Raw genomic sequence first — 24,454 nt, 5'->3', positions numbered from 1 at the left:
TGTAAGCTTGGCTACTCAATCAGAATCAGTGTGATAGGCTCAGTATGTACGCATATACAAGGAATTTTAGTAAGAACTAAATTAAAGACTTTAAAAAATAATTATTTCCAGATACTTTCTCTCACAAAACTGAAATAAGCTAAAGAATTTCAACCATTCAGATGAACAATTATGTTGGACAATAATGGCCAAATAAACCTTTCGGGTACCTACTAAGCGTCCACCTACCGTTCTCCTTGCAGTATTCTATTCAGTCCATTGTAGCCTACCTAGCTTAGTAGGTACCTAAAACAGTAAAGCTCTTAGAACTATGTTTTGGCACAAAACAGCATAACACTTTACAATATGATTACAAAATAATGAATAAATGGAGCACCTTGTCGATATTGTACTTTAGTGGTACAGATTCCTTGACACATTTGCTATCAATCAAATTACAAAAACCATACGGTGAACAAGTGTTACAATTTCAAGTGGCTTATTTTTCCTTGGGTAGTGGCCTTGCCTAATTGTTAATAAATCTTTCTAAACACAAATGAGCAGAGCTTAAACGGGCTGGTCCGGCTGAAATAACTGCAACATGCAATGACTTGGCACAACCACGAGAGGGCATAGCTGCTCGTCTTTCTGCTGTAATGTGTTTTGAATTATTTGGCCTGTCTGGCACAGCTGCACTTACGCACGCTCTCTTATCTTATTCAACCAGAGAGCCGTCAGCTGCCAAGCTCTCACAGGGGTGCTGTCTGAGCGTTGATTGGTGGCAATACTAAATTGTCAGTCTCATCTTACACGATCTACAACTACGGGCTGGATGTCGTAAGAATATAGGTCATGCCGCGTTTGTTTTCACAACACCTTGACAGATAATTATCTTCGGACTCGCCGTGAGGAGCACACGCTACTGTCGTGTTTTGATGACGTCATCACTGGGACTTTCCGGATACGTCACTCGGGGCTTCCGAGTTATTAAGCTAGCTCTTCCTCTGTGTTCATGTCGTTAGACACTATAAACGTCGCTTCGTTGCTCTGGGTACACACCAAAAGAGACCATGAAAACGCCAAAGGCTCCTTACAGCACCGAAAGGTTTGAATATTGAGACGCTGTTGTCAGAAGCGACGGTCAGGCCGAGAAGCGGAATGTCAACAACGCGGCCCCTCCTCGGAATGAGACGAGTCACCGAGCTAACGTGCCCGGAGCAGCCGACCAGCAGGCTCCCTGCGTCAGCCGGGAGGCAGCAGCTAGATAACCCCACCGTGGACGAGTTTACAGTGCTAGAGGACAAGGAAGAGGAGCTGATATGTGCCAAACCTCGAGTGGAGCAGGTTTTTAAAGTAACGTTCACCATTATTGGACTGTTAGACCACACGGGACAGCCGCACTGTGGCAAAACATCAAGGCAGATATGGCTGCAGCTCAGAGGAAACAGAGAGGACGTGTCAAAGGCAAAGGTAAAGTCCTGTTACACTATACCACTCGCATTTCTGTAGTTAAACTAACAGGCCACCGTGACACAGAGTTGTCTTAATCACAGAGAGGACCAAATAACAAACAAGTTGCCAATAACGTTACCGCTCAGTCTGTCATGTGGCTGATGAACAGGTGTATCAGTTTTCTTTGATTAGCTCTGGTCTCTGCTGTTTTACCACACATCACAACTGCATATCTAATTAATACAAAGTCAGAGGAAGGAGAGAATTTTGTATGAAGATTATACATAATAAAATGTTTGTCTCTAAAGGCTGCTGCACAAACTGATAACTTGGTAAGTTGTGTCTAAGAGATATAGTTTAACTGATAGTGTGTTCCTTCTTAGTCACCACGTCCGCAGTACAAACAGCGATTTCTTAGACACCCCTAATCAAACATTCTGTGATAGGAACAGCTGTTCAAATGCTCTCAAAATATTAACATAATATTGACATTTAAGTGTCTAGACAAAAATATCATGAGATTTGGTTTTGTCAGTTTATTTTCAGCGTTGTAGTTGTCACTGGCTGACAGTTGGCAATCATGCAACCTAAAGATGTCATGAATACATAGTTAGCTTATTTCAGTTTCACAATTACTTGCTCATGGCTGATGTACATTTAAATATAGGCATATGCTGACTTTCCAGGATATGTGCAGATATTACAAATTTTTGTCAGTACTTTCTTTCATAAGTAGCGTAGAATTTCTCTAATAGTTAGGACATAGTTATCAAGGAGTATGTATTGTGCTAGTATCAGTTATGCAACCCTCCCAATTTAAATATGTGTTTTCTGATGACAAACTTCCCTCTTAAAAGGTTTTGAGTTCTGTGGATATTATTCTGCTGATAAAAAAAAAAAATGTTCTGACCTTCATATCATCATTAACCTGTGATTACAGTAGTAATGTTATATTTTGTCATGTCTTCATTTTTGTATTATACACTTGATTGATCATCATTAATGCATTGCATTTGTTATTTTTCTAAAGAACATCTCAAATCACTTCATATGGCTCCACCATGCTCCTGGCCTTTTTAGATCAAATGTGGGTCAGTGTGTTAGCACTTCTAAATAGAAAGTGCTCCATGTGACAGTCACATACTTCAGCTGGAAATTCGATTTAAAAGGCAACTGTGTCTGAGATGCATTTAGATATACACTATACTTACACGTGAAAAATAGCATTCAACATCTGAATCATTTATTTATTTATGTGTGATTTCCTGTACGTGTGCATTTTTCACACTTCTGGAACTTAATGTCACACGAGTCTCTTTTGTGCGTAAGTCACTCTCAGCTGTTACAAGCTCTGCCAGTCAACCGAGACAGTGATGTGGAAATGTTAATTTCTCAATAAGCCTGTGTAACTTGTGATAAGGAAAACACAAGAGTCATAAAGGCCTTCCTGTGTAACCATGCCAAGTTTTGTCTGTGCTTCCTCTAGTTTGGGAAATCACTGCTGTAATTCCTATTACAACCTTTCCTGTTACGTAGTTTCACAAGAAGAAAATTCTACACATTTGAAAAAGTTCTTGTTATTTTCTCTTTCAACAATCTGTCAGAGTTTGTAGCTGCTTCTCACAGCATCAGCAAGTCAGCAATGTGAAACTGTCTTCTCTTGGAAACTTGTTTAATTGGTTGTCTAATTTTAAAAGCCACACCCGAATATTTGTGATCTTGTTCTTCTTCAAGTCTGACATCCTTTCTTTCCCTGCTACTGAGTCATTATTGAGTCATTTACATTCTCAGTACTGTCTAACACTTACACATTAAGAAATGTGACACAGTATCGATGAGGAAGTTACCAAGCCCACCTGCAGCTGATTCATCTGAACATTTCCCATTGCCAGGAGATTCCCTGAATCAATGACAAATGTTTAGTTTCAGCACGTGTTGGTTTTACGGCTCGCCAGCAATCGGGGCCGGGATATGCCCCGAAACTAAGATACAAGTAATTTAGGCACTGGCCCTGTAAGATATACAGTATGTGTATATTATATTGTATCACCTTGATTTGCTTCATTCTGAATATTGTAGAAATCACATATAGATTATTAGACTTTTGTGACATTAAAATTGTTGTACTATAGGACTGTTGAGAGCACAGTTTCACTCCTGTTGATTTGACCAGATCAGTTTTAGTAGCTAATATGTGTTTTGATGTGCTTTTTACTGGTTTCTGACTTCCTTTCAACATTTCCTACAGTTTGTTTGTCAGGCTGGAAAGTAGCAGTTTCCATCATTAATAGAAATTATTGTTGTTTTATTATTAATCCTGTTGTTCAGTGACCTGTTGTTACAGTATTTTTTTTCTCCTTGCTGTGTAGGAATATGTCAGAGGACTCTGTGACCCCGAACTGCAGAAAGAAGAGCGGTACCCAGTGGACATGCATTGCATTTTTGCTGGTGCCCGGGGCCTCTTCCTGGACCGGCTCATACGGGACACAAGTGCTGAGGTTGTGGTGCCTGAGCCGGGCCGCCTGAGGTTGTTGGGCCGGGCTGAACCTGTAGTGATGGCCCAGAGCAGAGTCCAGCAATTTGTAGCACTTTTTCAGGTGAGGGCATTAATAATCTGTCATCACACACACTGTTTTTTTACAGGTTGGGAAATTGAGATGGACAATTTTTATTATTTCCTTGTGTTAACAGACCGACTGAGTAATCACCTAATAGGCAATTAACTCATCAGCTTAATCAGTAATGTAAACAGACATAAGTTGTACAATTTTTACAAGATGGGACTTTTTTTTTCTAGTGTCACAGCGCATTTAAGTACATGTGTGTGTTTTTGTTGTTCCCAGGAGAAGCGGAGTCTACCGAGCGACAGAGAGCCGGCAGTGAAACGCACATTCAAGTCCTTTGTGGAGGAAAGGGATGATAAGTACACTATGGAGCTTCTCCTGCTGCCCAGTGCCCTGAAGGAGGAGTTACTGGGATTGGCTCATAGCCCCACTACTGCCAACACATCCTCCTTGGTGAGTGTATACCTTTCTTTGCTAAAACATGAACTGCCTCACTGTTTTCTGGAGATTGTCACGTCTATTGTTGTTAAATCTATTGTTGTCTGTTGTCTGTTGTCTGGGATATCAGTGTGGGCAGAGTTGATCTTTGACAATTATGTGGGAAAATGTTTGTGACCACTTGCTGTCGTTACATTCCTCGAGGAGTCGGGTTCACAAGTATTACAATTTTGAGGTGAAAAAACAATTTTGCGGGTATTAAGTTATTGAACAAAACAAATATTCCTAGCAAGAGATTTAAAGAGACCACAGTTGGGTAAGAAAGAAGAGCACGAAAAAAGTGGATTTGGCTAGCTTAAATTAGGCTTAAACAGCAGTGGAAGGAACTGCTGATTTTAGAGCCACCAACATGCAACAGCTAAAGCACACTCAGCATTGCAGCCTGCTCCTCATGCTTCTCAGTCCACGGGACCCCCATCAGATTTGTCTGCCCTTAAAGAGCCACACCTGTACTGGTGTCATTTTCCTTTAACCGTCATCTGAAGAAAATCATATTGTTTTTCCACGCAGTGGTATGATCAGGCCTGTAGGCATTTTCCTGAGGCTGCCAATGGTATGACATTTGGAATAACAGAATTAGTAAGAGTAAATGGACTGTACTTATATCGCGCTTTTCTAGTCTTCCAAACACTCAAAGCTGCTTTTACACTACATGTCACATTCACACATTCACACACTCATTAACTGCCTCATGTGCCATCATCCCGCAGGCGCATGTTTTCAGTTTACAGGCAGGTGACACACAGACTCTGTATTAATGTCTATGCTCTGCATGCACAGCGGTCAGATAACTCTGTGATCTCATATCTCTGGCAGTAAAGTACTCACAGAGAAGCTTATGGCCGAACATTTCATAACTATGTGTGATGTCCCTGATTTTTCCCACTCCAGTGCTGCTTTGTTAGCTGCCACCTGTTTAGCGCCAGCAGTGTTTCGTTTAGGTCTGTTTCTTTTCCCTTTGGCTTTGTTGTTTCAGTCTGTGCATCTCCACTGTAATTTTCTATTACGTATTAAAGTTACATCTGCCAATACAGCAGCCTGTTTTCATGATATAGATCAGAAAATAAGTTTTATGTTTCACCTTAGGTTTGGGAGCAGGATGAAAAAATGTAGACTCTGAAAACACAAAGCAAAATACTGGGAAAAAAAAGGTACAGGCCCATCCAAATACTTTTTCCTGCCTACGCCACAGCTGTGAATTCCTGTTTGTCCTTGGCTGCAGGATAGCTTTATATTAGTCACAACAAGGCAGTTTTTGTATAGTTGGTATTTAACAGAAAACTCACGACTCCAAGAGCTAAACATTTCTGAGACTAAATAAAACTCGAAACAGATCTTTGCTGTCTTCTATGTGTTTTATCAATGTGTTTGCCTTATCTCAGGGTCTCTATAGATGTACAAATGGAGCATTATAGGATGTATAAACATAAGGCCCTCCAATGTTTTAAGAAAGTGGACCTTTCCTGCTGGTCTGAAAACTTTTGTTACAACATTTTTCATTGACAAATCAGGCCTGCCAGAGAAATGGGTGATCTCTTTATGTAGGTGAAGTTTTTGTTGTGCTGCTTTCAGTTTAAAAAATGCTTTAACCACATTTTAAGTATCATTTTAGCTTCAAACCATCAATATTATATGATTTAAATAAAAAACTTCATAAAAGCTACTTTCAGGTCTCTATAAGGCATTTAGCAGCCATTTTAATCTAGCACTTATGAAACAGCAGTAAGTAAATGAAATAAATCTTTATATGTAACAAACTAACTACTGAAATTAACTAAAGAGAACCATATAGGCAAGGAGGTATGGTACAAATATTGACCATATCAAGTGTTAATGATTGAGGGGACCTTTTACTGTACTTTCCTTACTGAGGTGATTTCCATTGTGTTTCCGCTCTCAGGCGCAGATCAACAAGACACTTCATCCCAGCATGGCAGAGGTCGACCAGGACCGCTCAAAGAGCAGCACCCCTGTGACGGAGCTCTCCAACCGCATCCTGGACACGAGCTTTGAGGACAGAGGGGCCGGCGCAGCATCCCTGGGTGGAGGAGGAAAAGCAGGAGCAGCGATGGGTTCAGGCTCTGAAGCCGTCCTGCTCAACGGCACTCGACCCTCTCACAAGCGGCGCTCATCTGAGAGCGAGACTCGGGACACAAAGAGACAGTACTCTCTGGAGCGGAGGGACGAGTCACCAGAGAGGGCAAGAGAGAGGGAGCGGCCGAGGGACAGAGAAGGACGGGGGAGCAGCAGCAGCTGTAGATCCAAAACCCCTTCTGCTTCTTCATCCGTCTCCTCTTCAGCAAAAGCAAACACAGTTGGTCCGATCATGTTGGACTCCAGTGAAGCACCTTCAGATGACGGGGAGGCCGTCAGCCCTGAAACCAACCTCCGCTGCTTGGTGAATTTCTTCAGGTAAAATTCATGATAGTGAGAAATGTTTCCAAAGGAATTGCTCTGTATTAAATCGGTGCTATTAAGAATTACATACAATCTTAGTTACGTAGATTTTTAACACCATTTACAGTTCAGTGTGCATTTGGGCATAAGAGAACTCTTTTATGTCAGCCTGGAAAAACTTTAACATCTCTCATACTGCCAATTGAACTATTGTTTAAACTTATTTTGTTCAGAACAATGGGCTATCAGCAGGAAGTGGTGGAGCGTGTCGTCAAGGAGACTGGACAGACAGAAGACACCTTCCTTGTTCTTGAGAAAATCGTTGAGGAAACAAAGCGTTGTGAAGAGGGCTCAAAGGGAGGGGAAAAAGACAGACGGCTGAACTCTGTGCACTCCCCAGATACTCCCTCCTCCTGCTCATCGTCGTCCTCCTCTACGGTCTCTCGAAACAAGGAGACCAGAACTCACAAGGTACAACCCTTCAAAGAAAGATTGTTGCCTTTCACTATTTTTTTCCTTCTCCTTTGATAAAACACAAACATAAAATCAATCCCCTCGGACCGTCGATGAGTGAAAGATCAAATCTTGATTTTTTTTTAAAGTTCCTGGCTTTGAAGTTTTGAAGTTTTAGACTGAGCTGCTTTTTTGCATGATACCTTTCAGATAATGAAACATGAAGTACTTGACTATTCATCTTTTTCTTTTATCCTCGTACCTGCATTTAATCTCTCACCCCATTTACATCTCTATTATCTTGACTCCCATGGCACATTTAAATGCATCATGGGAGTTCTTCAAAGCCTTCTTCTCTCGTTATTATCTTCTACCCTGCACTCAGATTTCTTCCTCTCTTCATCTCACATAATTTCCTATTAATTTCCTTTTTATCTTGTGAGTCATTTTACTGGATCTTGTTTTATTATCAGATCAAATATCTCACCTCTCCTAACAATATGTCTAATTTTATGTTGTGAAAACTATATCTCACCACATTCATATTTATGATCTGATCTGTTAGCAACTGTAGGTTTTTTTTACAAATGACATGGAAATGTATTTATTGTCATTTATTATCAAGAGGAGCTCTAGTGCTCAAGGAGGCACTGGAAACTACGAGGTCATCACCATCGACGATGACATAATCACCACGAATAGCAAAACGGCAGATAGCAGGATGTCCCGGATGATGACAGCACCACATCTGGACACCCAATCAGGATCCAGAAACGACTACTTGGCGCGGGGAGGGGGCAGCGTCTCACAGAGGGACTTCCTGTCGAGGGGCGGGACTCAGACTTTGGGAGGATCGGTGAAAGTTGAGAGTGTGACAGCTCTGCGCAGCACGCCTCAGTGGCTGACTGCCACCACCACCTCCTTAGCTTCAACCCCCAGTGTAGGTATTACCTTCAACTCTCCCCTCCACTCATTAATGTCTTCTGCTTATTAAAAGTTCCCTCAGATGTTTGAGCTTCACTGTTCACAATGATTTGTGTGATGTTTTTTCAAAGCTGGGTATTTTATACGTCTTAAAATATGTTTGAATGGAATTTAAAATATGCTTCTTTCTTTAGTGTTTGTTGTTACACTGTTAAAGTTATAATCTCGAAGATCTCAGTTTCGTTCTCTTTGGCGGCAACTATGGCGATAAACAGTAATTGCGGGAGGACACTTCCCAGTTATCCAGACAGTGCTGCATGTATGACGTCCACGGTTGGCTCCGGTTGTAACTCTTGATTTTCCTGGCTGACGGTCGCTTTCCTTTTCAGACTGTTTGCTTCATCTGAGCGTCGAGTTTGTTTCTTTTTCTTTGGATTTTCACTTATTGGTTAAGTTGTATCTGTAGTCATCGATCTTTTCTTTGTTTATTCAGCCATAGTAGATTACTGTTTACTCCCAACACTTGCAGAGACTGGAAAAGCAGCCGCTTAGCTCCGCCTACCCTCTCTGGCGGTCTGTAATACTGCAAAGGCTTTCATCGGTGGGCCATAGGCTCAATCAATGGGTTACCTCATTCGGCGATAGATAGGGACTTGACAGACATTTATTTAAATGAAAATCTTCAAGATTATTGCTTTAACCAGGGGAGTTTCAGTTCAGCCTTTACTTGATTTGGGATTTTTTTTAATATCTTGGAAAAGTCAGGGGATTTGACAAAGCAGGGGGCATTAAATTACCTCTCAACTATTTATTGCTTATTACGAAAAAATGCTTCATAAGCTCAAAACGTCATATAAATGAATCAAATAAACTCATTTGTGGTTGTCGACTGCAGCTTAAGAATCAAATTTACTACTGTTATTGTCTTATTGTTTTACTCACCTCTCCTCATTTTGCATTCAAGAGCAGGGAATGAGCAGTGATCTTAAACGCATGACAGGAACTTGGGTGGATGTTGTTCTTATAAGTAGAACAAATAACTTTGTTGTCTTTGTTATTTCACAAATCTTTTTTTTTTTTGTTCTCCTCAGTCAGCTCAGCCCATCAACAGGCCCTCGTCCTCTCCGTATCAGACCATCAGCCACATGGGGTTTCATGGAGTTGGAGCAAGAACTCCTCCTGCAAACGAACCCCTAGCGCCCCCAGTGACTGGTTTGGCTCGTTTCCATCAGTCACTGAGGACCCCCTACGCTCTGAAGCTGCCGAACGAGCAGGGACGTCCGGAGCTCAGACACATCATCATAGATGGCAGCAACGTGGCTATGGCGTGAGTCTGCAACACACACACAAACACACACAAACACACACAAACACACACCAAATTAAAGCTGTTTTTTCCCAGGACACATCACACTGTCTGGTATAAAACAGGACATGGCTCTATGAGAAGGACATTTAAGTAAGATAATAAGGACTATTTCATTGCAGGCAGGATGATGAACAGAAAATTATTTTTTTTAAATTTAAGGAAAAGTATTTACTTGTGGTTCATGGCAGTGGCACACCAACAAGAAACTTTCCTGTGGCAGGAAAAAATGTGAAACAGTTTAGTATGCTTTGTATCAAGCAACTAAGAACCAAGTAAACATGGACTGAAGCATTAAGTTATTCACCTCAGAGAGAGCAAAGGCTCTGTCATCCACGAGCTTGATCTGATCTCTCATCTGTGCACTATAGGCACGTATCTCTATTCTTATATGAGTCAGATTGACAGCTTTGGGGGTTTTGATCAGGGGATTTTCTTTGTTTCTTTTTGCAAAGTGTTTGAAATGCACATGATATATCCTTTTGAGTTGAACTTGAGCTGAACTTCTAAGTGTCACCTCTGATACTTGAAGACTCAGTTTCCTTCAATGTAGGTACTATTTTTCAAAGATCAGGAGTGGAATGTTTATACAGATATTATTTATTTGTTAATGTATATATTTGCATATTTGCAATAGATCATATTGGAAATTGTTATAAAACTTTTGGGCCAGTTCTCAACTAGGGATGGGCTAGGGATTTCCAGTAAGCTCAATACTCAAGTAATCTAATTAATTTATGAACGAGTAATCAAGTACTCGCAAATTACATATTTTTTACCATTAAAAAAGCACACGTCGGACACGGACCTCCCCGCCCAGAAATGGTAGGCTATATGCCTGTAAGAGAACATTCCTATCTAACACTTTCACATGAGTCTAAATAAATTGCCAACAAAAGAAAACAAGTGCAATTGCAAATGCATTTAACAACCTCAACCAGCCCTTCAGTTAACGTAACATTCTGTTGTCAAACGTCACAGCGGTACCCGACTGTATGGACTTCTGTTCTGTGTTGCTTAACACGTAACTCACATGTTTTCTACTCACGTAGCTGTTGTCCGGCGTGATGGTGGCTGGTACTCTGGCTCAACAAACGCCATCAGCACACGGTACACTTAATTGGAGCATATCTCCAGTCACCATGTTCATTATTAGCAGACTAATCTTCTCCACTCTGGTATCATCACAACGGCGTGTGATTACAGAGCTAGCAAATGATGTGATGCGAGACTGTCTGCCTCCACTGCTTCTCCTTGTGCTTTAAGCGTGTGTGGTTAAGCATTGAACTAGTATTTCTATTATATACAAGTTGAACACCACATATCTTGCACAGCACGTTATCGTCGTCTTTTTTTGTCAAAGTACTTGGAGACATCACTTTTCCTGGTCAGGGCTGGCATGGTGCATGTAACTGAGTTAAACTACTTTAGCCGAAAACAACGCGGGTGAGCGAGTAGTGTAACGTTACTCGAATAATGACGTCAACAATGAGTACTCGATTATTTGTCTCTATCCCTATTCTCAACTTCTTTTAAGGATATTAAACTGTTACAGCGATGATAACAGGGAGGAGAATCAGGATTGCAGTGTACTGCTGAATCTCTGCTTAGGTATCAACATGTGAAGCACATCAGGACCCCTGGATGAGTACCTGTAACCAGAGCAGTGGTAAATGCCAATTCTGCAGCGACAGGCAACATCGTTAAAGCCTTTTTAACACAACCAGCAGTCTAGCTGTGAATCACCCGTCAGTTCCTCTGAACATTATAAAGACAGAAGACACAGCACACACATCAAGTGACAGAGTTTAGGCTCCTGTTATGATAACGGTATTACCAGACGTGTGGTACGTGCACCAAGTTTTTCCTGTTTCATATGATGCAATCACACTTCCCATCAACACTACCATCATCATCAGTAAAGATCACACAGTCATAAACTCAAACTAAAAGAACCATCTGTGATGGTTACAGCTACAAGCCTTGTTGTGTAGGTGCACCAAAACGTAACCCACGCATTCATTTAATGTCGTTACTCATCACCTTTGTGTGTGTGCGCGCGCAGGTGTGTGTGTGTGTGTGTGTGTGTGTGTGCGCCCAGCAGATCGAAAAAGGCATGTGTAACATCACGATAGTAATGAGTGGGGGTGTACTACGGGGGTGTTTTTGAGAAGGAAGGCCTTTTCTAGTAAAAATCTGAGTGTAGTTTCAGTTTAGTGCAGAACTTGTGCTACAAAGACTGACTCTGCTTTTTGTGTCTATCACATAAAGAAGGATGGAGTGCAGTATGTGCGTTTTTTCTTACTCTCAGCTGCTGTGTTGTCAGAGTTCATCTCGTATGACCTTGTCTTCACTTATCACTTTTACAACCACTTCCTTTCACGTTCTGTGTCACACTAATCTTAGTCCTCCCTCGCTCCTTACCAGAAGTGTGCCTAAACAGAAAAGTACGATTAACTCTGACTCAACATATGTCAAACAGGACGAAAGAAAATAATTCATCATTGTTGTATTTTTTAGTTACTGTGAAGTGAGATTATAGTTAGAAGTCTGTTTAAACCAAATTACCACACCTTTTCTACCCTGTAAGAACAAAGAAAAGACAAACAAATTTAAAACCTATTGTTACGGATTGAGCGTTTGGTTATTCTTTTGTCTATTTATCGAATCCAAATGTATTTATAAAGCACATTTTAAAAACAAAACTTTTATTGAAAACTACAGCAACAAATTGATGATGATGATGTCTTGTGCAGGTTTAAGGCTGCAGTAGGTACGATGGAGAAGAGAGCAGACTTTGCTTCAAAAATTGTAAGATTACAACCCCCCCCCCCCCCCCCCCCCCCCCCACCCCTCTCTATCCGCAGCGCTCAGTCCTGCCTCCAAAGTCCCCCCAGCAGAGGAGGCTGTAATGCGCGCGCAGGCTAGTAACCACAGCAACTGAAGGAGCCAGATATAGAATATGGCGGACACAACATGAAATGACAACAACCGCAGCCGTTGTATTACACCACCAACACTATCGAAGCAGATGCACATCAAACCAGCGGAAATCAGTGTTTTTACTGTGAACGTTAATCTACAGTTCATTCTATTTGGCAAAACCACTAGCACTTAGTTTGCTAACAGAGACTCTGGAAAAAACAGCGCCAACTAAGCAGAAACACACTGATGTTGAGAACATTTAGTATCCCCATAGTATTATTATTGTTGCTGCTAATGCTAATAGTAGACCTGTTAACTCCAACTGTTATTACAATTACTATCACTACAGCCTTTATCATTACTGTGCTGTTCTTGCTAATTCATTATTTGCTAATTTTTACACTAGTGTACCTCTATTATTGGCATTATAACCATAAGTATGTATTAACTGTTGATGTAACAAGGACATATGTTGTTGTTGCTCTCTTTGCCTGTCTCTATCCTGCATCTCCTTCTATCCCATTTTTCGGCCCATCCAGTCGAGGCAGATGGCTGTTCAACATGAGTCTGGTTCTGCTCGAGGTTTCTGCCTGTTAAAAGGAAGTCTTTCCTCGCCAATATGCCAATTGTTGCTAAGTGCTACTCATGGTGATTCATGTTGGGCCTCTCTTTAAATAACATAACAAAGAGTAAGATCTAGACCTGCTCTTTTTGTAAAGTGTCTCGAGATAACTCTGGTTATGATTTGGTGCTATACATATGAAATTTGATTTGATTTAGCCGTGAGAGCACAGGCACGCAGAACTATCACGAGAAAGTCAGATACGGTAACACTGTCTGGGCACTTCGCAAACATATTTTCAGCGACACCGCCATGAAACAACGACAAACAGCAGCCCCATTGAGAACAAGCTAACGTTAGCCCGACTGTAACACCAACGTAAAACAGTTTCACAGTAACTGCAGACATCTTGGCAATTTGGAGACATTTTTTGAAACAATTACAGCAGAAGTTAAGCTGGGGTAATTACCTGTCAAGCAAAACTGTCTAACTCAGCATTGCTTTTTAATCCTTTCAGGTCCCGTAGCTCTCTCCACCTCGGATTTGCCGCTCCAATGTTTACTCTTGTTTTGTTTCAGTCTCGGTCCAACTCTTCCTTTTCAGCTTGCTTTTCCTCATTTCTCTTCTTCAGTTTGAAGGTCTTTGTAGTGTAAGCCGTAGTTGGCAATGAAGGGATGGGCAGTATTTTAAGCCTTTGTGGACACAAACCGGCTGACGTTGCGCACACAGAAGTAATTGAGCTTGACCGTGTGAGCATGCGAGCGTGTGATTGACAGCAGCCTGAGAGACTGCTTGGCTCTGATTGGTTGTTGTGGTCCGGGAGTGGTGGATTCTTGCAAATGCCATTAGGAGCAGTAGGAGGAGCCAGAGGAACGTGATTTTTTCAGATTATCTCTCTCATGTACTACTGCATGTTCAAAGTGACAGTTTGAGCAAATATGACAAAAAGTTAGTTTTAATAATGTTACCTACTGAACCTTTTAATGTCGTAATCGAGAAAGGGGATTATTAGGTTATGAACCTAAAAAACTAATGAGCTCAGGGATGTTTTCCCCTATCAAGTTTCAACCAGGTCTCCCTATTGATTTTACTGTTTGCATAACCTCTTCCTGCTGTGGTGTCATTCATCACTTTCTCTTTCAACATTCGGTGGAACTTCCCTTGAGTTCGCACCGCAGCTCTTACCACAAGTAGAGAATGATCTTGTTCTGTAGTTAGTGTGTTTCTGTATATTGCTATGTGTCCTATATTCTAAACACTCCTGTACCATCACTGTTAACGGTAACTGCAGGTCAGACACTTGAGACTGAGGGTTGTAAAACTTCATAGTGAACAATTTCTTGTTTCAGAGAGACTGACTCTGTATTCACTCTTATTTGTGATCAACATGCAAGAAAAATCATAATATGGAATCATGTTAAGTCTAATAAGTTAAGTTTGTGTTCTGTTTTTCTACCACAACCACATTAGAGCTGCAAAGATTAATTGATTAGTTGTCAATAAATGCATTTGTTGCCAACTGTTTCGACAGTTATGTTATATATATATATATATATGATATATTTTAAGGAAAAATATGTAAAAATTGTCCCATTCCAGCTTCTTTAATGTGAACATTTTGTGTTTCGTTATTCCTTTCTGATGGTGAACTGATTATCTTTGGTTGCGGACAAAACAAGACACTTGAGGATGTCATCTTGGGGTTCATGAAATATTGACAACTCATCAGTCAGATATAATCTGAAAATAATAGCTAGTTGCAATCCTAGTCCACATTTAGCTGTAGCTGCATCAGCAGGAAACAGACTAACTTCAGCTCATTGCCGGACTATTTGTGGCAGGGGTTGCATGAAACGTTTTATGTGGCCAGATAAACATCATGCAGCTTGAGCCCTGCTTAATATTTCCTGTGACACCAGCGGGTATTTGAAGCAGCCACACAGACTGTTTGTTGTGCGTCTCTTATTTACCACAGCTCACATGTGAGGCTCAGATCGCTGATTAGATAAGTGACCTGGTACACAGGGAAGTCACCGGTAGTGACATGACAAGGAAAAAGAGAGATGAATGAACAGAAGCTCCATTCATAAAGTTTACTATTTGACCATTCAGGAAAGTTTGAATTACACTCTTCCGGCACTGGTCTGACTTTTTTGATTCCTGTTCTTATTGGTGTGCAGTTTAACTTGGAAGTTCACAACCTAAATGTGAAGCTTTTGAGTCAAAATGTCCTTTAAAACATAAACCTGATGCTGTCGAACAAAGTACGGGATTGCCCCATGTAAAAATACATACTTTGAAAACATGTCCTTGCAAAGGATGTCACTGGTGTTGTGTGCGTGCGGCTTGCAGCAGCAGCCAGCTTCCTGCTCAGGGGGTTGGCTGCTCTCAGGGAGTTTCTCACCTCTGCTTGTGTTTGTTGTTGTTTTGCTATGTGGGTTTCTGTCCTAGCTACCCATTTGTTGTCTCACAGCTGTCTGACGTGCAAAGACCATGCACGTCAACACCGACGGTCTGAGTCAGCTGAGGATGTGATGTGCAGTGTCTGTGTCTAGTTCTATTAAAAGTATTAGGTATAGAGTCAATACTTAGACTGATACTTGACCAGTGTATGAGGAGTGTGCATTTCTTGAAGCACGTTGCCGCTTCCTATTTTTATTAGCGATGTTCCAGTTCTCAGAGCCTAAGTTCCTATTAAGTGTTGTTGCTTCCTCCTAGAATTCTTTAGAAAGTGCATAACATTTAGTTTCTCCTCCTCTTCCTCCTCCTATATCAGGTCATAACACTGGAAACCCCGTGAGCCATACAAAGATTTTCTTTACTTTTAGACCATATGATCTCAGTGGTTAAGACACAACAAACTTCCACAAACTCTTTCTGATTAATCGTCATGTTCCTCCTCCTCACGGTTTCCCCCTTCTTCTCACCCCCATTTCTCCAGTCATGGTCTGCATCGGTTCTTCTCCTGTCGAGGAATCGCTCTGGCTGTGGAGACGTTTTGGAGGCGGGGCCACAGGGAGATCACAGTATTCGTTCCTCAGTGGCGTCAGAAGAGAGACAGACTCACAACAGGTACATGTATGCATGTGTAAACATGGTAGTCTTCATGTTATAGCTTCTGGCTATAACCTCAAGATCAGTGTTCAGGGCCAGAAACAAACAGCCCTTAAACATCGTCTTAAATGAGCTGTATCCTGCAAATATATATATTTTTTTCATTTCAGACTTCCTGGTAATAAAAACTATGAATGTTAAACCATTGAACCAACCTTTCAGCCAATTATTATGTGTGCATGTTTTTCATGGATCTGCTTTTCCATGTTCTTATCATGTAATATTAATGCAGCTGTTGTTATGTAATTGCAGAGCAACATTTTCTAAACCAGCTAGAAGACCTCAGACTGCTCTCCTTCACTCCATCTAGAGAGGTGTGTGGCCAGAGGATATCCTCACATGACGACAGGTATACATGCACACACACGTGCTCATACACACACACACACACACACACACACACACACACACACACACACACACACAAAGTGCACAAGTTCTTCATCTCTTGACACAAGAGCACATGCTTCTCCAGAGCAGGGGGCTGAATCACTCGGGTTTTTAGGGGCATTTTGGTTCCATTATGACCTTATCCCCTCCCACTCTAATATCAAACATTCTCGCTACTCTAACCCCACCCATCACATCAACAAAAGAGAAATGAGTGAGCTCACATAAGAGAACAAATCCAACAGACATTTTGTAGAATGTGGTGTATTATAATTTAAGATTATGCAATAATTGTTGTGGTTTTTGGTTTTAAGAAGGGTTAAAGAAGGGTCAGATTTGTCTTTGTCTTTCAGCAACTTGTGATCAGCATCTATGTTGGTACTCCCAGATATATAAGGTTATTTTGTTCAACTAAAATTCACTTTGAAACTTATTCTGACTCACAAAGTGTCCCACTACTGGTGGATTCCCTGCTTGAAAGGAGATTCTGACCTTTGAACTCATGGAAAATCCTGAGTGTTTAATCCCCTCTCTCTGTCTGTCTCTCCGTCAGGTTCCTGCTCCACCTAGCAGAAAAAACAGAGGGGATCATTGTAACCAACGACAACCTGAGGGACTTTGTCGACACCTCGGACACCTGGCGCAAGATCATTCAAGAGAGGTGATTGTGTTTAATGTGTACTTATCTCAGTCATACGCTCCATTCCCCACTATGCTTGTGGAATGTCCAGCGAGGCAGACTGCCAGCTGAATGGTACAAGAAGGATTTAGCTTTTATTCACTGACAGTTTCTTAATGTTTACAACAATCTTGTGGCACTTAAAAGGAAGAACTAACTGAACTTAAAGAGCAAAGCATTCCAGAGGAAAGGATTACAGCAGACTAAAACATAGTTTGACTCGAAATGAAGGAAGAAACACGTAGGGTAAGAAATACCTTTATTTTGTTTGATTTACAGTAAAATAAATAATTACTGAAAGCTAATTAATATGTATATAATTACTAAATCACAACATAAAGTTATTTTGATGTGTCTTTAACATGCTAGGACAATTACAGCAACTTACTACCAGCTCATTTTAGATAAATGTCTTTGATAGGGTTAATTAACAGGATCTTTGTATTGTTCTGACCAGTTTGATTCAGAATTATAGATTTGTGCTTTACAATAGCATTGGTGATAATTATGGTGTTTTTATCCTTTAGTAAATGCAATAACATCCTAATCTTGATTAACAATGATGAAGAAAGTCTGGATTGTTATTGTTAAAAGCATTTTTTTTTTTTGGATAAACTGGTATTATAAACAGCCTTCACCACCACTGACAGTATTAACAGAGATTGTGAAGGGTGTCTTTGGTAGTTGTTTTTGACAGTGTGTCGCCCCCTGATGGTTGTTCTGCGCAAAGATCTTAAATCACTTCCCACAAACTGAAAACCCATTTGTACAGGAAAAACTAATAATATGAGAATATAATACAAAGATTTCACCAGTAATCACACTGTGTAGCTACTTATCTATTAGTTAAATGCTTTGCATATACAATGTTTTAAGGCAGTTTATGGAAAAACTGCATTTAAAGTGCAAACTGTAGGTTTAGAACTTGCTTTCAAAACTTGATTGCAGATGGTTTTAATTAGTAGATAAATGTGGGTGGGGCTTGAGCATACCTGTATCAGGTAATGTTTTATTATAGAATATTTCTCCGAGACTATTTTGCTCTAAATTATGCAAATATAATACTGTACAGATCCTGGTATGACACATCAAATAGTAACTTTCATTGTATTAATATATGTTACAATAATGTGTAATGTTATAGAAGTTAAGGCAGAAGCTGTGTGTGATTGCCTTGTGATTGACAGAAGCAAGGTAACAAGGTGGAAAGTCCGAGTTCGCCCTAATATGTAATGTGCCCACGCATCTATGGCGTTTATTTTTTAGAAAATGTAATAATGACAAATAAATCATATTTCCTTTATGAATGCATTGTTGTCCTTTTCCCTGACAGGTTGCTTCAGTTTACTTTTGTTGAGGACCACTTCATGATCCCTGATGACCCTCTGGGGAAAGACGGACCTCATCTAGACATCTTCCTGCGTAAAAACAACAGGTATGTTTTGTCTGCAGATGTCAAGGGAACCTCTAATTTCTTTTTACACTTGAATATTTGTATTTATACTTATTGGGACAGGTTGACCTGTTAGGGCTGGGTATCGATAAGGATTTCTCAATTCGATTCGATTCCGATTCACAAGGTCCCGATTTGATTCGATTTGGTTTTTCAGTTACAGTATCAATGCACCCCTACCCTGGTACATTATCAACATTTTTAATGTTTACAATAAGATTTGACTCTGAAGAAGTTACATCATGTACTTTTTATTAAACATGGCAAACATAAGTCAACACAATATTAACAATGTTATGAATAAAACAGCTTATGAACTTTTTTCCAGTTCAGATTTTTTCTTGTACATCTGGCTCATGTTTTGATTAAACAAACTGGGCTTCAACTTGCGTGAGATTTGGCCACGAGATCTCACAGCGCAAAGAACAAAACCACATGAGAGTTATAGGGAGGGGCATACTGTGTAACAACAGGCCAAAAATAGGCTCGCGGCCAAAGCTAACACTAACAGAGCGTAACATAAACATCAGTGCAAAACTAACTAACATATTCATGGAGGCACACACGATAAAAAGAGTCCGTCAGAGGTCACTGATGTCTCCGTAGCCTAGAACCTGCAGTAAACAAGTCCGGGCATGTCTCCCTCACTGTGATGTTTCGGGGGGATGCGTTCAGGAGTGCTCAGAAACGTGAGTAATCAGACACGTTTCTACACATATTTTTAAAGATCGAACTCAGGATTTATTAATCGTTATTGGTTCATTAAGAATCGATTTGAATCGGAAAATTAGTTTTTTTAAACCCAGCCCTATGACCTGTTCTCCATTGCATCCCTTCACACTCTCTCTCTCTCTTCCTGTCAGGAGGGCTGTCGTCACTCCTCCCCCTCTGAGACCTCCAGACTTGCGGCCGTCCTCCCAGCAGCAGCAGCCGGTTTACGTCCAGGCCGTCCACTCTGCTCCTCGGACCCCCGCCTCCACACCCCGGCCCCCTCCCTCCCTGACGCCCCACCCCACTGCACACTGGCCCCACTCTGGTCCACCCGAATGGCACCCGCCCCGCCGTTCCCCTTCCCCCTCCCCTTCCCCCCCTCCGCAGCGGTCCCCGGGGGAGACGTCAGAGCTGAAGAGAAAGCTGTACGACATCTTTCCCGACCAGAAGCAACGAATCGACCGGATCCTCAGTGACAACCCGTACATGAGAGACCTGAACGCCCTCTCTGGGCTGCTGCTGGGATGAATAACAGCAGACACACACAGTATATAAAAAGAATATCTGTAAACGAGTCAGCATAAGAGTAATTTATTTTCCCATTTTGTCCAGCCTGGAGGACATGGAAGGTGTCCTTTAATTTTCTTTTACACAAAGATTGATCATCAAACTAGCTGCTTTCAGGAAAAGTATTTTTTGAATGATATTTTTGTTCTGCTTTTCCTCTTGTGCTCTCAAATTGATTAAGGTGAACAACACTGGTGTCTGCAGAAGCAAGATGTAAAGAACATACTGTATTTAAGCAGCGAGGTCTTTATAAATCCGATGCTCATAAACCCTGCTGATCCTGACAGTCCGGAGGTTCCTCTGATGTGGGACCAGCACTGGGAGAAAATATCTCAGACCATGAACAGTGAACCTGTCACATGATGGGTTTCTTCTACAAAACTCTGTTTACCATCAGACTCACAACGTCTCTCTGAATATACAAACTGAGCTTTTTCTGGATACTCTTTGGGACATTTACAGATTTGCATGTTTTTTTTATTTTTTCAACGTATCACTTATTATACACTATATGTTCAGGGACAGAGTGAAGTGACTGTCTTTTAATAACAGGTTATTGAACTCAATGTCAGTGAGCAGTTTCAGCACTTTGGAGTCATTCAACATCATCAGGCAGAGCTGAGCAGTGCAGACTAGTTCCCATTTGTGAATTTTTAGGAAGCATCATGAGATCATTATTTCTGACTGATTCTGTCGGACAGAAATCCCAAAAGGCCGTTTTTTGGATTGTAGATACAGTTTAAGTTGCAGTTATGCAGCTAACCGCATCAAAGAAGGCGTGTGCAAGGCTGATATTTTGAGGCTGTTTAGATGGGCAGTTATGACAACATGTAGTTTTCTTATTGTTTCAGTTGTAGCTCACTATGTGTATATATGCTGACTAAATTAATCTCATTTAACAACCTATGCCCCTTTATTAAAGCATCACTGCTCATCTCTATCCCTTCAAAATGTTCCCTGTACTTCATGGCCCTTACTCCAAATTATTTCCTGGTTGAGTCAAACAACCTGTTTTTAAGCAGTCTTTAAAAAGAAAACTTGCATTTGTATTTATTGTTTACAAGGATTCATTTGTTTTGGAGTAATTGGCTCCATAATCGGAGGGCAATCTGAGTATTGCCACAATAACACGACCCTTGCCCCCATGTTCTCCGTCATCAGAGACATCCTGTTGGAGCTCCGTGTTGCTTCATTACCTGCTGATTATAAATGATCTCTTAAAGTCTGTGAAAGAAACCAGGTGCTGAAACTGATTCTGCTGATCTGACCTCTGTTTGAGAAGAATATATGACTTCTGGTTGAATCTGTTCCCTGCATCAGTTCATCACTTCCAGTTAGATGCACTTTTAAACCGTGACTTCAGGAGGATGCAGTCGTAGTTCTACATCATTGTTTTGTTCTGAGACAAGTTGTGAGTTTCCGCCTCGGTCGTTAGACAACATGCATCTCAGTCCGTCTGGCTTCAACCGGACACAAACACTACAAGAGTTAAAACTGTGCTTTGTTAATTGACTTACATGACACACATTTGAAATTACATGCCATACGTTTCCTTTCCAGATAACAACTTTTACATTACATTTGTAAATATTGTTAAATAGATAATTTAAATGCACTGAAGGTAAGTAATGGCTTAAAACAAGGTTTCATTGATGAATCTTCAGAGAAGCTTCTTGTGTTTTTTTTACCCTCATACACCCGGAGAATGTGGGCCGCAGCTTGCATATTTGATGTGCATCTGATTTTTGTAAGATATTACACTTTATTTCCTTGTAATAAACGAACATCTGCACAAAAACTTTACGAGTTGTCAAAAAATAAGTTTTGTTCGTATTTGCTCTGTTATTGTTGTAACGGTTACTGAAGGATTTTTTTCTCTTTTGTTGTATTATAATTTTTTGTGTATATTTTTATTTTTTTGTAAATACAAACATTTTTGGCTACAGTGCACATATGGTTTTATGTATGTGGTCAAACGAAATAAATGCGGCAGTCTCCATAAAACTTGCACGACTATAGTGCTTACTCCTTATTTACCTGTTATCCAATCCACAGATGTTTCAATAATTTGACAACATGACTGTGATGGCAAAAGGTTCAGCATAATTATTATGCAAAGCTATGCTAACAACTATCAGCTTTGTATTTCTAACACAGACTCATCTCTTGGCAAGGAAATTAATATAGTCTATTTTCCAAATATTAAACTATTCCTTTCATTTTTATTTTTTTTACAGTAGTTACATGAAGTCATTGTATACAAACTTGTGTATCTAATAAAACAATAAGTTAAGGGTTGCTGGTTTAGCCCATTTGGTAGAGCAGGTGCCCCATGAACAGAAGCTACAGCCCTTGACACACTGATTGCCGGTTCGACTCCCGGTCTTGCCAGACATTTGATGCATGTCATTCCCCTCTCTCTCCTCCCCGTACTTCCTGAACTTTCTGATGTCTTTCAAGTTCAGGAGGTAAATATGTTTTCCTTAAAATAATTGGCAGCTGTTTGCCATAAGCTATGAACAATATTTGACTTTATTTGAAAAAAATGACAGCAAGATACCCAATTCCTGAGACGCAAGGGATTTTGTTTCAATAGAAACAAGACTGGGACCCTACAGGCATGCAAGCGTTTGAGGCTTTATTTGCACACAGCTGTGCTTGGAGTTTAATGCCAATGGCAGTATGCTAACAAACTGATGTTAAGAAGGTTTGAAGTATTTGGATGATGTTTGTTTTTGTTAAGATTAAGGCATTTGGGGGATCTAACATTTGCCAATTAACATTAAATACATAATGTGTTTTATATTGGACAAATCTTATATTTGACCTGATGATGGCGCTAGATGAAAGGTCAAGAGATGGACTAAGCTGTTTCGACTCATCATGAAGCTATGCATGAATGTACACACGAAAGTCCTCTCAAAAGCATGAACATTGACCTGCTGGTATTGCCAAAGATTGCTACCAAGCAGATTTCAGGTGAGGCTGACCTACAACCAGCACAGTAACAGTAAGCCACAAATGCTGTTGGCAGCATTTTACACAGAACCTTCAGATGTTTTTATTGTCTGAGATGTTTGTGTGACGGCTTCAGCTTTTCCACTGAAAAAGTTTTTTGTTCCTTTAATTTGTTATTGGGAAGAAACTCTGAAAAACTAAAACTGCTGTTGCCATTGTCATGCATATCACTGATTGGTGAATATAAAGGAATACTTTTCTCATATGAAGTTAATGACTAACTGTCCTTAACTGTCACAATAAGGATGGTCTGTTACTAAAAGGATTTATTACCTAAAAGTGCCCTGAACATAATTCATTTGTGCCAGTTCCAAAAACGTTAAACAAGAAAGCAACGATAATCATTGATTGAAAAGTGTGACTGAATGGCTGCAGTTGTGTGTGTGGTGGTAAATATTTGGTCATACTAACAAGAAAAATACACATTTATATTGGTATTTTTTCAAATACATCAAAGAAATAAAGAATGCCAAAACAAAAAAATAGAAACAGATGTGTGTTTTTGTGTTTTGTCATGTGTTTCATGTTAAGAACATCCAATTTAGCTTTCATTATTTTCTGTTTGTGTTCGAAAAGCAAGAAAAGGACAGAAGAAACTAGACACACACTGCTCTCCAGTCACTCTATAAGCATTATATGATATGTTAAAAGAGCTCATCACAAATTTTATTGCTAATATCTCCACTACCTCTACTGGAAGTAACAATTAACGTCCTGGTTAATGCATATTCAGACTCATAGAATCACGATAAGAATCTTTCAGACAACTTAAGATCCTCTCTCTCCTGGCCTCCATATGAAACCACTGCGATTGACCCCACGTGCAATGTCGGCAGATGGTCGTTTACAGTCAGGCGGCAGAAGGGTTGATAGAAACAGACACAATGTCACACAAAAGGAAATAAGAAAAAAAACAGCCATGTTATTACAGGATCATGCACCAGATCTCTTTCTCCGCTCAGACACGCACTAGGTCGCATGAATGGAACATAAGATTATGTGTGAAAAATGCAAGCTACTGTACAGTCATCCCTTTGTTCTTAACTCATCATCATCTACAGTCACTCTTTCGTAAAGTATGACAGTCCTCCTGGGAGGGTCTTGAGAGTCTTGGTGCAGGGAGTAGAACTTGGGGAGCCTTTTTGACGCGGACTCTCTTCTTTATTTGCTGATTCAGGTTCACAAATTCTCATGAATCCTGGTCATACTGGAGACCCCACTGCTGGAGTTTTAGTTGGAGAAACCCAAAAGTGCCTTCAGGATGCAGAGTGGAAAATGTAATAAAACTGATCAATTATGCATTTACAGAGCTATCACTGCACAAAATATATAACATGACCATTTTACTCAGAACATAAACTTTTTTTGCATTATTGATGGTGGGTTATCATCAGTGTGTATT

General features: G+C 40.4%; 1 protein-coding gene across 1 annotated transcript; it reads left to right on the top strand.

The window, feature by feature from the left end:
- The first annotated feature begins 967 nt into the window (after positions 1-967).
- Positions 968-22,050, top strand: n4bp1 (nedd4 binding protein 1). The gene is made up of 12 exons (XM_069687085.1): positions 968-1,449; positions 3,801-4,028; positions 4,275-4,448; positions 6,394-6,905; positions 7,124-7,361; positions 7,969-8,283; positions 9,359-9,594; positions 16,062-16,192; positions 16,487-16,583; positions 17,178-17,285; positions 18,637-18,738; positions 19,620-22,050. The coding sequence occupies exons 1-12, from the start codon at positions 1,138-1,140 to the stop codon at positions 19,993-19,995; spliced, it is 2,829 nt and encodes a 942-aa protein (XP_069543186.1). The 5' UTR covers positions 968-1,137; the 3' UTR covers positions 19,996-22,050.
- Positions 22,051-24,454: the final 2,404 nt, after the last annotated feature.

This window comes from Semicossyphus pulcher, unplaced genomic scaffold (genome assembly GCF_022749685.1).
Source record: "Semicossyphus pulcher isolate SPU_LCO1_2020_fin unplaced genomic scaffold, fSemPul1.0.p SCAF_8, whole genome shotgun sequence".
Lineage (NCBI taxonomy): Eukaryota > Metazoa > Chordata > Actinopteri > Labriformes > Labridae > Semicossyphus > Semicossyphus pulcher.
This window is presented reverse-complemented; position numbering and strand designations above follow the sequence as displayed.

Bases quoted from the DNA above. Each gene is read 5' to 3' on its own strand.
- n4bp1 (XM_069687085.1), top strand. From the start codon at position 1,138: ATGTCAACAACGCGGCCCCTCCTCGGAATGAGACGAGTCACCGAGCTA. The intron at 1,450-3,800 runs GTAAAGTCCTGT...CTTGCTGTGTAG, and splicing joins AGGACGTGTCAAAGGCAAAG to GAATATGTCAGAGGACTCTG. The intron at 6,906-7,123 runs GTAAAATTCATG...TATTTTGTTCAG, and splicing joins TGCTTGGTGAATTTCTTCAG to AACAATGGGCTATCAGCAGG.